This window comes from Melozone crissalis, unplaced genomic scaffold (assembly GCF_028551555.1).
Source record: "Melozone crissalis strain CALT ecotype California unplaced genomic scaffold, PUWL_Pcris_2 ptg000009l_1, whole genome shotgun sequence".
Classification (NCBI taxonomy): domain Eukaryota; kingdom Metazoa; phylum Chordata; class Aves; order Passeriformes; family Passerellidae; genus Melozone; species Melozone crissalis.
The window spans coordinates 12,781,653-12,797,714 of record NW_026535787.1 but is presented as its reverse complement, the minus strand read 5'-3'; the positions used below and the strand labels follow the sequence as shown (position 1 = coordinate 12,797,714).

The 16,062-nt window shown below is 34.5% G+C and overlaps 1 protein-coding gene across 1 annotated transcript in view; it reads left to right on the top strand.

Annotated features, from left to right (window-relative positions):
• Positions 1-16,062, top strand: part of TMPRSS15 (transmembrane serine protease 15) — a 51,483-nt gene that overhangs the window by 19,860 nt on the left and 15,561 nt on the right. Inside the window, exons 11-20 of the mRNA XM_054270231.1 lie at positions 1,686-1,795; positions 2,667-2,804; positions 3,385-3,534; positions 5,817-5,919; positions 6,378-6,528; positions 7,717-7,858; positions 11,227-11,316; positions 12,597-12,722; positions 13,195-13,326; positions 15,859-15,969. Coding sequence (XP_054126206.1) covers positions 1,686-1,795; positions 2,667-2,804; positions 3,385-3,534; positions 5,817-5,919; positions 6,378-6,528; positions 7,717-7,858; positions 11,227-11,316; positions 12,597-12,722; positions 13,195-13,326; positions 15,859-15,969 — 1,253 coding nt within the window. The remainder of the gene's footprint in view (positions 1-1,685; positions 1,796-2,666; positions 2,805-3,384; positions 3,535-5,816; positions 5,920-6,377; positions 6,529-7,716; positions 7,859-11,226; positions 11,317-12,596; positions 12,723-13,194; positions 13,327-15,858; positions 15,970-16,062) is intronic.

Here is a 16,062-nt window from a genome sequence, read left to right as displayed (position 1 = left end):
TGCTGCTCACCAGTAATTACTGACAACACCTGGCTTTAGAATACAGGTGTGTCCCAGGAAAAGAAAACAATTTTTTCCCTTCTGAGTATATCTGCCTTGTTCCTCACTTCATGGCATTGCAGAATTTGAGCTCAGTAAATAATCATGGTCCCAGTGCCCTCCTTCCTTCTACTCTGTTGGTGTTGCTCCAAGAGCTGCTATAGCTGCAAAAAGCATTGTATTAGGTAGATATCTAAACCAGGGATGTGGCTAGTAAAAACAGCATTTTGGAAAGAATCATGAGCAATTGCAAATCATATGGTAGAGGTTCTGCAGATATGTGTAGTTACAGACTGAAAAATGACAAAAAGCAACCATCTGAATTAATTTTCCACTTAACTGCTTTAAGAAATCAGGCAACACTGAGAGTAAAGCCCTAAGAAATTCAAAGTGGCACTCAAATTTTGTCTTTCTTCCAGAGTTGTTTCCATGAGGGAACTTTTGGGTTTTCCAATAACCTACATTTTTTATTACCCCTATAAAAATGTGTTAGAAGGCAACCTACAATACATCTGAGATTGGATTTGCCTTTGTCTAGAAATATTTCCCCATTACCTTTAGGAAGAGCTTTTTTCATGCCCTTTAACTCTAAATGAAGATCCAACATCCTCTCCTTAGAGAGCAATATGCTCAATATTTCCCTGAAAGTTTAGCTTCCTGAACCTTCCAACTATATGTTTTACTCTTTTCTAACCAAAGCTGTTTCTTCTATCTGGAGAAATATAAAATTACTACAAGAACAAAAAATTTTAAAAGCCAAAATATCTAAGTGTTTATTTCACCTTTTTCTACTTATCATTACTGATAGGCACCAGCAGATTGCTGTTAAAAGATTATTTTCATGGAGTCTCTGAATTTTGAAAAGAAATCCACATAGTGGTAACTAAGCTGGTAATGTTTTAGAATTTTGACTACCATATGTGTCTAGTGCAAAGGAAATGGGAGAACAAATTAAATATAGATTATTCATAGAGCATAACTGTAGATTATTCATAGAGCATAACTGTAGCAAAATAAGGCCAAGAATTTTTACGCCGTTCTTCAAGTGACTTCTGTCATTGAACTTTGGGTGTGATGATTTTGATTTGTAACAATTTCCCAAAGAGTGGGCTTTACATCATCAAACCTGCATGCAAACCCTGTTTTTGTCATAAGAGACAGTGTTTTGGGCTTTTAGGAAAGAGATTTTGATATCTTGCTGTTCATGTTGATATCTTGATACAGTTCCTCTGGGTTTGGGAAGTCTACCTGAGCAGTGAGATATCTAAGAGTAGTATGTATGAAAAAAGGGATTGCAATTCAATGAGATGCAGAGAACAACAAAACCCAGCCAAAACCATTGGAAAAAACCCCTTCTAGAACTGATAATACCATTCTAGAGTTCAGAACATTCAGTTTCTAGAATACATTTAACTCCAGTGCTTAAAGATGTGTACACACTGTTACAAAAGGTTTATGTCAAATTTCTTTGGCAATTTTACAAGCTGAAAGTTAGACAAATAGATCATCTTGATTAATAATCTTGATTAAAATAATTTCATGTTGCTTCTGAACCTATCATTCAAACATTCAGTGACTTCAATGACTTTACTGAAGTCAAATAATAGATTTTCAGTTTTGAGTTTATGTTTCCTTTGTTGCCTTAGGGTGCCTCAAGGGTTGTCCATTAAACTGAACTTCACTTCTTTTGAAACACAACCATATGCAGACGAGCTGAGTATTTTTGAAGGATTAGGACAAAACAAAGTTTTAAGAGGTAAGTTTATTTTTCAGCTAATAATATTAAAATCTTAAGTGGTAAAATAAGCATTCTGAGGTATCAAAAGCTGCACATGTATGTTTAAAAGGAAGACTGGATTTGTGTAAAGTTGCACTTTTAGATATTGATTTCAATGTACCCATCTTTTAATTTGACCAGATAAAACCCTTATACATTATGAAATTTTTTATTTGTTTTTTTGAGATCTTATTGAAATGATCTTGATAATTTTATCAGCCTCATAGTCTTGTGGGGTCCATGTTTCATTGGAAATATATTGTCAGAAGTTCCTGTAATATCACACACAGTAACATAAAATGAAAGCAGCTAAACTGAAAAAGTGGGAGAATTGCTACAAAACTTCCTGAAAATCTTTACAAGTATTTGTAAATACATTGTTTTCCTCAGGTCTTGAAATACTGATGATACCTTGTCTCTATATTCTACTCTGAAAACTGGGCATGTACCCATTTTTCATAAGAATCAGTCTCTACAGCTGAATTCTATGAGAGATGGAAAACATATTCTGAAGATAGACTGTAGGAAGATAAGTATATCAGAAAGATATAGTACTATTTATCCTTATTTTTGGAAATAGGTAGAGAATGGGAATGAGAAATGGCAAAAGACTAGCTGGTATCCATTTTGGTGGATATGAGAGATGGAATATGCAGAATATTTATATGTCAGCCAAACAGCTAAATGCTTCAAGAGTTTGAAGCTATTCTAGCAGGATCACAGTACAATAGGAAAAGCATTCCTTAAGACTCAATAAACTAATCCACTGTGGTTTTGTGTCAACACTGGAAATTTTAATGTGCCTGTGATTATTTTCTCTCTGACTTTATGTTTTTTTATTTGTTTTCAGCTTCTCTGTCAGGGACCAATCCTGAAACAATTTACATTTTTTCTCATGAGGCTACAGCACTGTTTATGTCTGATTATGCAGAGAATTATAATGGCTTTAATGCAACATACACTGTATTTAATGCAAGTGAACTAAACAGTAAGTGTTCTCTCTGTGTGTGTCTGTGTATGTGTCTGGTTTTGTTGTTTATTTTTTATCCCAAAATTTTGGTGAATCTACACTTTCAGTTTGAGAAAACGGCAGTGGAAAGGGAAGCAGCATTTTCTGGCCTCAGTCCAATATCTAGACCCACTTTGAATAAATTCATACTGTTTTAAATATCAAATAAATTATTCCTGTAAGGCCGTTCACAGGTTTACAGGCCTGTATCTAGCAGTAGAGTGATGTCTTACAAAATTCATCTGTGTAAATAAAACTGTGTCTGCACCTCCATCAGATTCCTCTCAGCCAGTTTGTTCACTAAACAACACTATGAAATCATTGACCACAATGTCTTTATAAAATAAAACGTTCAGAACAACATCTAGAAACAACATTCAGGAAAAAACACTTAGTTGAGTAATTTTGTTGCATTTCCTAAAGAGGAAATTAAGTCACTGTAGGCTGGTTTGCAAGCATATTTAAAAATTGACATTATTCATCACTGCTCCCCATGTAATTCTAAGAAAAAACTCACCATCTCTGTCATCTTTTATTTACTAGAGGTTCTTATTCACAGATTATGAGAAAATCAATTGCACTTTTGAAGATGGCTTTTGTTTCTGGATACAAGATTTGGATGATGATTCAGACTGGGAGAGAGTTCAGGGTCCCACCTTTCCCTTGATGAGTGGTCCTGAATTTGATCATACATTTGGCAACTTGTCAGGTAAGATCAAAAAAGTGGCTTGAAGACTGAAGCAAAAACTTGATTTAACTTATGTCACTGCATTATGGATTCTTCATAGTGATATTACTAAGATGTTGTGTTATTCTGCCATAAAAATGTCAGGGCTACCAAATATAATGTTTGATCCTTCTGATTGCCATCTTGTGAAAACATACCAAAACTAAAAGAAAAAAAAAAAGCATAAGTAAAATAATTTGAGTGCAAGGTGCTAAAAATTTCAATGCTTTTATTACACCAAAATGCCTTCTCTGAGAAAGGAATTTCTATTGGGCAAAAATGTTATAGGTCAAAATCCTACATGTATAACTTGAGGGGGAAAAAAGACTATAATTGCGTTATTAGGCAAATCAGTTCTGTTTCATCCCTCTCTCCTGCTGACATCCTCATGGTAGTCACAAAATAATTTTGATTTGAATAAAGCTGACCTGTAGTTTACAGGGGGCATCTGTGTCCCTGGTTACTGCACAGCAAACTCACCAACTGTGCCAAACACACCACAAACACTCCAGTAACTGTCACAGTTAAATAACTTAATTGGAAGAGTGGTCATATCAAAAGTGGAATCTATTTAAAGAGACAATACTGATAGGAATTGGATTTTGAATGTATCATGAATCCTTATATCTGCATTAGACTCCATAAGTGTTTTTCTATTTTAATAATAAAGCCAAACAATCACTGTCCCAGCTGATTTGTCAGTCCAGCTAAAACAACATAAAATACAAATTGGGTTTTGCAATGTTTATATATATTCTATGCAAGACTTACATAAAATTTATTCAGTGACAAATGAGTGGGAAAATTGCAAATTATTCTGAAAGAAGTTACTCCTGAGAAAAGAAAAATAGTATTCTGCACTTTATCAGGTAGAAATTATTCACCCCTCTCTGAGTGAAAGCACATTTTCTAAACAATCTTCAGAACACTGTTTTGTCTTCCCATTGGGCTCCTAGAATGCAAATCAGATGAAAGAATGTGATTTTTTTTAAACAAAACACTTGACGAGGACTTCTTTCTCTCAAAAATATTAATGCATTTTAGGTGCTCTCAGTTTTACTGTGCCAAGTCTAAGCTGACATATGTAATGTTCCTGACATGTGTAATGTTACCATTGTATTGCGTATTTAAATTTCTGACCTGTATTTTGAGTAAGTGATATCATAAATATCAAGCTATTACATTCAGTGCAACACTTTTTTTTTTGTTTTTTCTGCTTCTGAAAAGTAAAGGCCTTAATACACATTCAAAAATTGTTTCTGAATGCTCAGAGAATTGATGAAACAAAGAGAGAGAATTGTCCCTTTGACTATGTGAAGAGCTTTTTTCTTTAAGTTAGGCACCATGTCTATTTTACTGCAGGCTCTCTAACTCAAGAGAGATAATTAAAGGCCTGATTCATATTTCAGATTAATTTTCAGGAATTTTAGCCTCCCACATGAAAAAAACTAGATAATCTGGAAATATAAATAACAGAATACAGTGTATATAATTTAATTCATATAATTATATTAATTTGAAAATTCTGGTAATATGATATTTGCATATATATGTATTAGTTAGATAGAAGAAAATACAAGATTTTACCCATTATTTAAATAAAGCAGTAATTTTATTTTAAAGCTGCCTAAGCTTGCATTTCTTATGACAAATCTCAGTGTTTCTATGGCCTGACCTCATAGGGCAACAAGAAGTCCAAATTCCCAGCTGCAACAAGTTATCTCAGAAAAAAGCTACAAACCTTATTTCACAAATAAAGGAGGGTTTTTTTTTGTTGTTTGTTTGTTTATAATGCCTCACCTTGCTATAAAATATTCACATGGTCATTCTGTCACCCTCTCACCACACAATCCATATTTGCCATTGTCTTGTCATTTGTGGATACAAATTATATTATTATGAGAAGTTTTTCAGCAAAATCACTATCAATGTCAAACAGGAAGCCATTTTTATAAAGGCAGGAGAATTGCTCCCTTCACAGAATATAAGGCAGGATTCCCACTGACTTGGAAAGGACTAATTTGCCATTGCTCATCTAGTTCTGAGGAGTATCCAAGAAGCTTAAAAGCTCCATTTAATATCTCATTGATTGATGAATATATCTTGGGATAATCCCTCACATTTACTGTCTCGGGAATCTTCCAAATCATGCAGCACTGTCTATGCTTGATGTCATTTTAAATATAAAAACTCTAACTCAATAAGTAAAAAAGCAAAAAACAAATTTCTTCTGTCCTGGCTAAAGTGTGACCATTATCTTGCAGGATTTTATATTTCAACACCCATTGGACTTGGATTCATAGAAGAGCGGGTCCGGATTCTGAGCTTGACTTTGGTCCCTTCAGACATCTATTGTCTAAGCTTCTGGTATTGTTACATAATTCTATATTTTGTATACCTATATTTTGTTTAAGAATATACCCAAAGAGCTTTCTTTCATTTAAAATATTATTCCCACTCAGTGTGCCAGCAGCACCAGCCTGGTTCTGTTTGGATTTCCACAATCAGTCTCAGCTCCAGGCCTGAAGTTTAACTCCTGCATAGCTTTGACTTTTGCAGTTAGCTATGATGTATTTTCTTTTTCGCCCTGCGTCCAATATTGATTTCTATGCAAAAATGATATAAAGAATCCCTGAAATGGTTTTTCTCATGAAGCTTAACTAGGCCTCTACACTTCCATGTGTGGTTTAAACCTACAAATATTATTTTCGTGCTTGCTTCAAATTAATCCTGATTTCATGAAACGTTATAAAATAAAAAGAGTGATATTTTTTCTTGGAATCTGACTTGGTTCTAATAATACCAAAATGCTTTTCCCCCTCTAGGTATTTCATGTATGGGGATAATGTTTACCGTTTAAGAGTCAGCATAAGCAACGAGCGTGGTCAGGAAAAGATAATTTTCGAGAAAGAAGGAAACTATGGAAACAACTGGAATTATGGACAAGTAACTTTAAATGAAACATCTGATTTTAAGGTGTGTTAAGCTGCTTTTTCTTTTATTTTTTTCATTTATTTTAGCTAAACTGATATCAGAAATTTTTGTGAAATGAATCCAAAATTCCACTGTTCCAAAGATAATACTTAGTATCCTTTAAAAATGCCTGCCATCAAATAAATACTAGCAGGCAGAAGACTGGACTCCCCTTTTGAATTCTCACAGTGTGTTTTCCCTGCCCTGGAATTTAAAGTATTAATATTGTCAAGGAACAATGAATATTATCATGAGAGCTTTCCACAAAACAAGAGTGGTCAAAGCCTATCAAAATCTGCTGTGGCATATAAAATCTCAATAGTGAGGGTGATGTGAAGCGTTTAGCCATGAGAAAATTTCAATTTAAATTACTTCAGATTGTGAATCAGTGTTTTCACTAATTACTTACAGATTAATCCACTGAAAGTGTGTTGCAGATGGAAGTGCAATGATTAACAACTGACTTTGACTTATCTGTAAACAAAAGGATGAGGTTTATCCCAGACAATTCTTTCAGCACCTCTCTTTTGAAAACAATTTCTTTTTATAGGCATTTGGGATGGTTTGCCTTGCTACAGTAGTTTTGATTGATTTCTGGCAAGCACTGCTAGAAAGATGCATTTAACATCTGAGGAATAAATGCATCTGTGACCTGGCTGCATCAGATTTCCAGGAAATCTGCAACCACATATGATCTCAAAAAGATTGCTAAGCCTAACTGTAGTTCACCAGCACTAATTCTTTGTTTGCAGGATTACTTTAAATAAGTGGATATTAAACAACAGTAAAGAACAAATGAGTTTAATTTTAGCTTTTTGTGCCATTAGTTCAGGAGAAGTTTGGGCTGATGAGCAATGCAGAACTGCTTTTAAAATTACATTTTAAAAATAGATACAAAAAGGAAAGGTATTGAATATTTTTGAATCATGACCATCATTTTAGTGAAGAAGCTACTACATTCTACTACATAGAATGATCCACTCAGTTTGCATAGTGCTGTTTTGTTTTGTGAGAAATTCTGTCTCATCCCCCATGAGACAGAATTTCACTGCAAACCTTCGCCTGAGTGTAGCACCAGTGTAGACTACAGTGGAAATAAGAGTATTCAAGCAAAGACAGAATGGTACAGTGTAGGAAGCTGAAAATGGTTCATTAAATTATAAAATTCTGATTTTTTTTTCCTGAATTCAGGTTATTTTTGATGCCTTTAAAAGGCGTGGTCCCAGTGACATTGCCCTGGACGACACTGGCCTGACAAAGGGAAAGTGCAACGAAGACAATTATGTAGAGCCAACTGTGAGGCCAACTACTGCCACCACCCCGTTGGCTCCCAGTAAGTCAACAGCAAATCACTGTTAATTTCCTCTTGATGCATCTGAGTTTGAGTGGATCAGAATTTTAAACCTCAGTTTTATCAAAGCCTCTTATCCGCATTATAACGTTATCTCTGGAATAACACACTAAGATCAAGCTCCATTCTTCTCCAGACAGGTTGTACAGTTTGAGCCAGACCCCTCCAGCTGCAGAGTATTTTAGAAATTTAAGCTTCCTCAAAACATTCCAGTTTCACAGAGCTAATCAGGAAAATCTGACAGAACAAAAAAAATCAAACAAACAAACAAAAACAAACAAACAAAAAAACCCCCAGAGAAAATGCCTGTAACTATCCTTATAAATCTGAATAACTTATATAAAAGGGAGAGGAAACGTTGTATATGATGATAAAGAAGTCCAAGCCCATTCAATGGAAAAGGAAACAAAAAAAAAATCAAAATCTGATAAAATCTAAAAAATCTGATATTTCAATGATTTTTCCTTGTGGAAAAATCATTAACATATCAGATGGGGTTTGCTTTGTCATTTATTCTGCAAGTGGATGAACTTTTGGCCAAAAAAAGAAATTCTACAAAAGGCCCGTTCAGATAGAACTTCAAATCATTAAAGCAAAAATTGAGCATGTTCCTTTTATTAGATTTACTGTGTCTTTCAAAGCACAGCTGGTTTCTCTCTTGACAACATAAAAAATTTTTTAAATAGTCTAAATGGTCTAAAATTAAAATAATAGTAAGACTGTTCACATTGTATTCATGTTGAAACACTGTATACTATTATTATTCTCTCAAATCTGTACCTCCAAATCTACTGCATCAGGACAGGTAAGCAAAAACCTTTTAAATAGAAGAGTAAAATGCAGTTTCAGAGCTCCATCATGAGACATGAGGAGGTAAAGTTCAACAAGGTGTGTCTGTCAAGCAAAATGAAATTTTAATAACAGTAGTAATTTCAGTCCTAGTTTCTCAAAATGAGTTTTGGAATTCAATAGCAGTTTTTATTAAAGTAATTTTGTGGAGAGATGCTGATGCCTGCCCCCTCCAGATAGCCTTCAGGGTAAACACACCTCACAGGTCAGCAGCACTCATGATTAGTGGTGGAACAGCCCTGTGCTAAAAGTGGCTGAGTGCTTCTGGGAAACACCAAAGGAATATCAAATTATACATCTCTACCCAGTGCATGGCCATAAAATGTTAGCATTCAAAAAAGGGACATGGTAATATGGCTTATAACTCCTTATGAAGGAGATTAAAGAGATCCATGGTACAAAAGGAGAGCCTAAACTGGGGAAAAAACAACTTTCATAATTTTATTGGTACATGCTGCTACATGCCATCTGTAACCTGATGAAAAAAAAGTGAATGTTATCAATCATCTTCAAAGCATGAAATGACTTTGATGAATGTGTACAAGCTTACTAACACTAATGATTTCACTGCAAGTGTCATGTCCATAAACAAGACATGAAAGAATTTGAGCTGAGTCAATTTCTTTTACTAGAATTAGAGCTTCAGTATGAGTCACTGGCATCATTCACAGTGCCACAAAAGCTCCTTGAAATGTAAAAAAGGGCATTTTTGATGGTGGCATGGGAAAGCCAGATTTGCTTTTGTCTTTTGTACAAGTCTGTCACCTTACACTTTCATCTAAAACAAAGATTGCTTTCATCTTCATGTTAATTTATAATCTATCTTTTAACACAAACAACAGTGTGGAAAAGTGTACATTCCATACTTATGTCAATTATAAACTGAAATTTAGACCAAAGAACAGAGATACAGGTCATATAAAATTTCTGAAATGTTGAGAAAAGTTGTGCTCTCTCACATCTCTTGTGCTCAACCAAGATTGTTGGTAGTGATTACTATTTGGTTCTCTAATATGCAACAGCTGTATGAATAACTCCTTATGAATTTATGTTCAAAGATCACTGGAAATTTTTAAAACATTTTTTCAAGACATGAGTAAATTCAATTTCTTTTCTCATTTTTCCATGATAGACAAAGATCACTACTAATGTGGCTTATGTGTAGTCAAGACCAGATCAGATTTCACGAGCCATGATATTCCATTAAAAAAATGTAATCTTTATCTGCCGTCCATGGTATTTATAGAAAATAATCTTCCTTGTGAGCCATATGGCTAAAACATAATATAATTATTAGTCAGGGTAAGATTGTTAGCAGTTCCTTTTCCTTTCTGAGCTTTTGGCTTTTCTTGCCAGGAGTGATTCAGTGAAATAGAAAGTTCTAGAAAACGGCTGTTGTGAGGAAGTTCAAATGTTTCTTGGTTTTGGGGTTTTGGTTCTTTTTTTTTTTTTTTTTTAGCTTTCTGCCAATGGGATTCAGTGGTCAGATTTGGCAAAATTTATAGATTATGCAGTCCCCAGCTAAGGGGGTCAGAGTGTGAGATGCTATCAGACATCATGGCATGCAAATTTGAGCCCATAAGGGGTGGGGAGGAGAGAGTTAAAGTTTAGCCAAAGTCTGAGAGGTAAAAAAAAAGACAAATGCAACAATTTTAATTCAAGTAATAAAACATTAAAAAAACCAACCAGACAAACAAAAACACAACAAACAAATAAGATAAAGCTGTTTTGCCTTAACTACGATTTCCTGAAGCAAGTGGAGGAGCACTGTTGATTTTTGAATGAGGTAATTGTGAGCAACAAAATTGGGAAGACACCAAAGTTTATTCTCATGATTCATGTAGTCATTCTGATGGCTAAAATGAAAAGAAATAATATTTCCCAATATCAAGTAAAGTTTTTGAACACAAAGCTGATATATTTGGGATGTAAACCACCATCAAAATTATAACTGAAACAGAATATTGATTATATAAAGTACAGTTAGATGTGTCCTTGTTGTGTGTGTTTATGTGTACAATATTTGCTTTTACTGAAATTTTATTTATTTTTATATGTAAATACATATGCATCTTGATGACAAAGGTCTTTCCTACTAGAACAGTTGTTTTAAGGAAAAAGCAAATGACTGGTTTAACTACTGAGAAGGTTTAACTGTAAAAGGTTTTGGGGTCCTGAAGAAAACAAAGGAATGGTTTGTGGGTTTTTGCTGGAAGTTTACTTGCTAGATGACAAAAGGAGCTTTAGATTTGGGTATCTCTGCTGATACTGCAAGAATAATTTCTCCACCAAAAGAGTGGTCAGGCACTAGCTAGGTCCTAGTTTTTTATACTGTAAATGAGGCGCATGACTGTATCATATTCTTGTCTTCTTATTTCTGTCATGGTTACGTGTGCAAACCAATAATCATGAATATTACTTTTAGAAATTATCATTGTTACCACAGATTAAAGTATTAAGACAGCAGGTTAATTGTGTTTTTGAAATGTTTTCTTTTCCAGCTGACTGTGGAGGGCCGGTTGAACTCTGGGAGCCAAACAGTACATTCAGCTCTGCAAACTTTCCAAACAATTACCCTAATTTAGCTTCTTGTAAGTCATTCTTTTCCAAATCTTTGGGAGAAGTTTAACCATATAAAAGTAGAGATACTAAATCTGCTTTTCCAACTCAGACCCTGTCAAACAAACAAAAAAAAAGATCTAAGGTATATACAGTGGGATGTTTTAACTGCATGCTATATGGTACTGAGCTGAAGCTAAGGAATTATGCGCCAGCTGATTAAAAAGGGATCATCCCTTTTTATTTTATATATAAGACAAGCATAATCCAATGGAACAGGTCCAGACAGGCCAATTCCATCCTGCCTCTGATGTCAAATGTCTTCATGTCAATGCAGCAGCGCATAAGGTGATGAAAGTCCCCATTTTACCATAACCTGGTGTATCTGCCAGGTTAATATCATCACTTCTGCTGTTAAATAGCTCACATTTTCTAAAGGCAAAGAATATGTGCATGCATTTTGTAAAGAATTCTCTCTGTATTGAATGTTTCTTAGCATACTAGTGAGAAGATGTTATTCTGCTGATGTTACTTGATTTAGATTAAATGAGAGCTGGCAGAAGTGAATGCTTCAAGGAGGTTCACTATGTCTTGTTGATGGATAAAGCAAGAAAGACAGCTTTGTCATTGCTTCTTAATGAAATTTTAATTTTTTATCCCTTCAATTCTGGAGAATTGTGCTGGGATGGTAATCATAAGAGTTGTCATTTTGTGTTTCTGCTCTGCTTGAGATATGGCTCACATTTCCATGATTCATTCCACAAGTTCCCAAATGAGATTCCTGCTCATAGTAAGAAAATACTTTTCACTCCATGGAATTATTTTTTTTTACTTTACAAGATTTGTATAGTATCCACACTTAGATTAAATATGAGAAAGTATAGACTAAACAGAAGCAAAGAGCTATTTTAACTTCAAAGACAGGCTTCTGTGACTGATTATAAAAATTATCTTACTATCAAATGAGACTTAAGTGACAAGACTATTTGTCACATTGTCACTGTCAGAAAATAGTGGGATATACTACCTTGAGAAAACTCACAGCTGACATGAATGATTAAAAACACATGTATATATGTTGTAGAAGCCTAAAATTAGTTTTTGAAAATGTTTTAAGAATGAGGAACAATCGAATTTTGGATCTTGACAGCTTTTAAATACAAGATTTAAACTTCTTAATTTCTTGAGTGATTAATAACAATTTAGGAGATTCCCCCCCCCCCCCCCCAAAGCCCTTCAACAGGAAAATTGCACAGTAAATGTAACTACTGAAAATGTGATTTATATGTGTGTGTGTTTTACTATTTTCCAGGTGTGTGGTACTTGAATGCTGAAAATGGAAAAAACATCCAGCTTCACTTTCAGGTCTTTGATCTGGAAAATATTTATGATGTGGTTGAAATCAGAGATGGCAGAGGACCAGATTCTTTACTTTTGGGCAAGTAGCAGCAGTGGGGACTAAAATGAATGTAATCAGACAGCTGGAGCAAACTGATGGATATAATATCATGGAAATTAAATTCCTCTCATTTCATTCGCATTTTTTGGGCCTCATTTCAGAGGAAATTCAGAGAAAAAAAAAATTGAGAAATCACACTTTATGTGACATCAGGATTCCAAAACATTTGCACACATACTCAGCTCTCCATGCAATCTGTGTGAGATTAAATTCTCAGGGAGTCAGACTGTTTATGTGTGTGGACAAACTGATGGAAAATCTCTTAGCCGAACCTTATTGCTCTATGCTGATTAGTCAAACCTGGTGTTGGGCTCTGACCACAGCAGTCTGAGTTAGGTTTGGGGGAGCAGCTACATCCCTGTGGTGGCAATATTTGCTTGTGAACCCAGAACATTTTGAAATACACATGAACAAAATATGTTGAATGTACTCATGTTTTCCTGGTGAACAGCTGTCTACACAGAGAGAGGCCCTCTGCCAGATGTCTTCTCTACAACAAACCAGATGACAGTGATCCTCCGGACAGACAAGTCTTCAACTGGGAAGGGATTTCTTGCAAACTTCACCACTGGCTACCATCTGAGTAAGCATCTGAACCTTTGTAATTATGAGGTTAAACCACTGGCCAAATGTATTTCAGAAAACGTGGGGAGTGCAAAGTGACTCTCAGCACTTGCTCAGTAGAAAAAATGGAAATGTTAAAGCGAAAAAGGCTGGTTACCCATCTGTACTTTACATTTCCTGGCAGGAAAAGTGATGGGTTTATTTCTTAGTGTAACTGGAGCAATGTCTAGATCATGCACAGTTCTGTGATATTATGCGGAAAATTGAGTCATTATTTTGACCAAAATCTTTTCAGATGCTCAGAGGGCAAATACTAACTATTCCCTATTAAAAAAAAAAACAAAAAAACAAACACAACAAAACCAAAACAAACAAAAAAAACCCCCACACACACAAAAAAAAAAAAAAAGAGCAAAAAAAAAACCCCACAAAAAAACCCAGGAAAAAATATCACTTTTTAAATCATTTCAGTGTGTCATTAAAGTGTGTTTAAATGCATTTGTAAAATATTTACTATTTATAACATGCACTAGAAAAGAGAATATACCACTGTATGTGGTAGCTCTGATCAATATTGTAATATGGTCTTTCTTGCATCTCTAAAAATTTGGTCTTCAGTGTGTGAATAATCTAAGAACTAGTCTCCTAAAGATTTGGGCAGCAGTGTTTCTGGTTCCAGCCAGATCCCTTCTGGAAGGCTTTTGATTTTCTTGGGGACTGCAATTAGACTTGTCACTCATAATTCAGCAATCAACTCACCAAAATATGCAAAATGAAGCATAATGTAAATTACATGGAACAGTAATAAGCTTAGCAGGACATATAATTATACAAACACTAGGCCACATCTTGACTGCATTAATTAGAGGCTTTGTATTACTTCTATGGAAGTCTGACAGGAGAAGAACAGAGAAAAAAAAAGCAGTATGTATTGAGAGATGTGTGTAGTACCATGCACTTACCTGAACAGAAGATCAGCAAGGATCTAGGCTCTTTTTCTTACTTTAACTCTCAGAAATCTCTCAAGTTTCTCCCAGCTTGTTTAGCCAGTGGCAGATTTTCATGGATTCACAATAGTAACAGTAATATTACTTTTATTAATCTTTTTTAAAATCTTCACCTTTGGTCTACATTTATAAAATTGACTCTGTTTAATCCCATTGTGCAAGACTGAGAGGTTAGTTTAAATGTCCATATGAAAATTTTGCTGCTTCTTTTTCTGCCTTATCAATCACATTTGCTCAGTCCAACAACTCTCTGCCTTTTTCTTTTTTAGCTGGTTCAGCATCTTTGCTGTGCCAGCCTTGCCCACACTTTGTAAAATGAAAATTAAGCTTAGCAAGGCAGAATTCTCAGAGTTGCCATTGCCAGTTCTGGTTAAATATATTTTAAATGTTCCATTTGCAAAAGAATTATGCTTATTCACAATCTTTGCAGCCAAAGGAGAGAGAGTAATATCATTAGCATGCAGGCTTAAGGACAAAAGGATTGTCAGTAAAAAAATTAACTTTAAAAGAAATCAAATTTTTCTTTGTGTTTTATTTTTTCTATGAAATATTGGGTTTTGGAAAAGTAAGACTTATTTGAACAGAAATAATTTTTGGCAGTATGCAATATAATAAAAATACCTTCAATCTTAAAAGTTAAGAATTAACTTTTGTGAACACTTTCAATTAAGAATTAAGTTTTTATCTGTCATTAGTTATGGACACTGAATGTTTGAAAATCTGGTTCAAGCTTTTTATAAACCATATTCTTCTGCTTCCATTTGGTACAAACCATGCTGATTGATGAATGAATCATTTTACAGGAATATTAAAAATTCAGAAGTAAAGCGATTATCTGGCTTTAAATAAGACTTCTAGATAATCAAATATTTCTGTCAGTAAGTCCAGGAAGGTAAAATAAACAATTTTTTGAATTTAAGTTTATGGCTGTATATCTCCTGTAATACAAATGAAGCCATTAAAAATACACTTTGGCTGCAGAAAGAATTATAATTTTACATTTACTCTTTCCCTCATTTGTTTTTATTGTATAACTGATTCTGAAGCAGCTTTTATGAACACTTCCCTCATTCATTTAATTTACTTTTATTTCTTCCACCTTTCCCAACAAATAAATTTCAGAGAGAGACTCTCAACTCTCATTGCCTCTTTGCTCATGTGCTTGATTTGACAGAGCTTAAGATCTCTAAAATTTGCGAAAGTGCTGAACATTTGAAAATTGAAATCATTAGCCACTTTTGACAGGATTTGACTTTTCAATCCCATGTTTATCACTTGCAATGGAAGAACACTACTAACTGAGCAACACTAACTAGAGCAGAAAGTATAAGGCAGAGTACCACAGATTTTATTCTTAATTATATTCTATTTATCTGAAAATTATCTTTATTTTGAAAGAGAGATGGGTGGAAATGGAAATAAAAGGAAATCAAAGGTTCTTCATAATATCTACACAGTTTTCTTCAGGTGAACTGTAAGACCTCCTGTGAACATCAACCTTCCTCACAACTACAGAATAATTTTTCTCTCTTGTTTCCCTTCAGGGGCTTGCACAGTTGATGAGCACCAGTGTGGTAGTGGGAAATGCATCCCATTGCACAACCTGTGTGACAACGTCCCTCAGTGTGAAGATGGCTCTGACGAAGCAAAATGCAGTAAGGCTTCCTTCTTACAAAGAAATCATAGAATAATTTGGGTTGGGAAAGATTATTAAGATCATCAATTTGAATCATTAATTCAGCACTGCT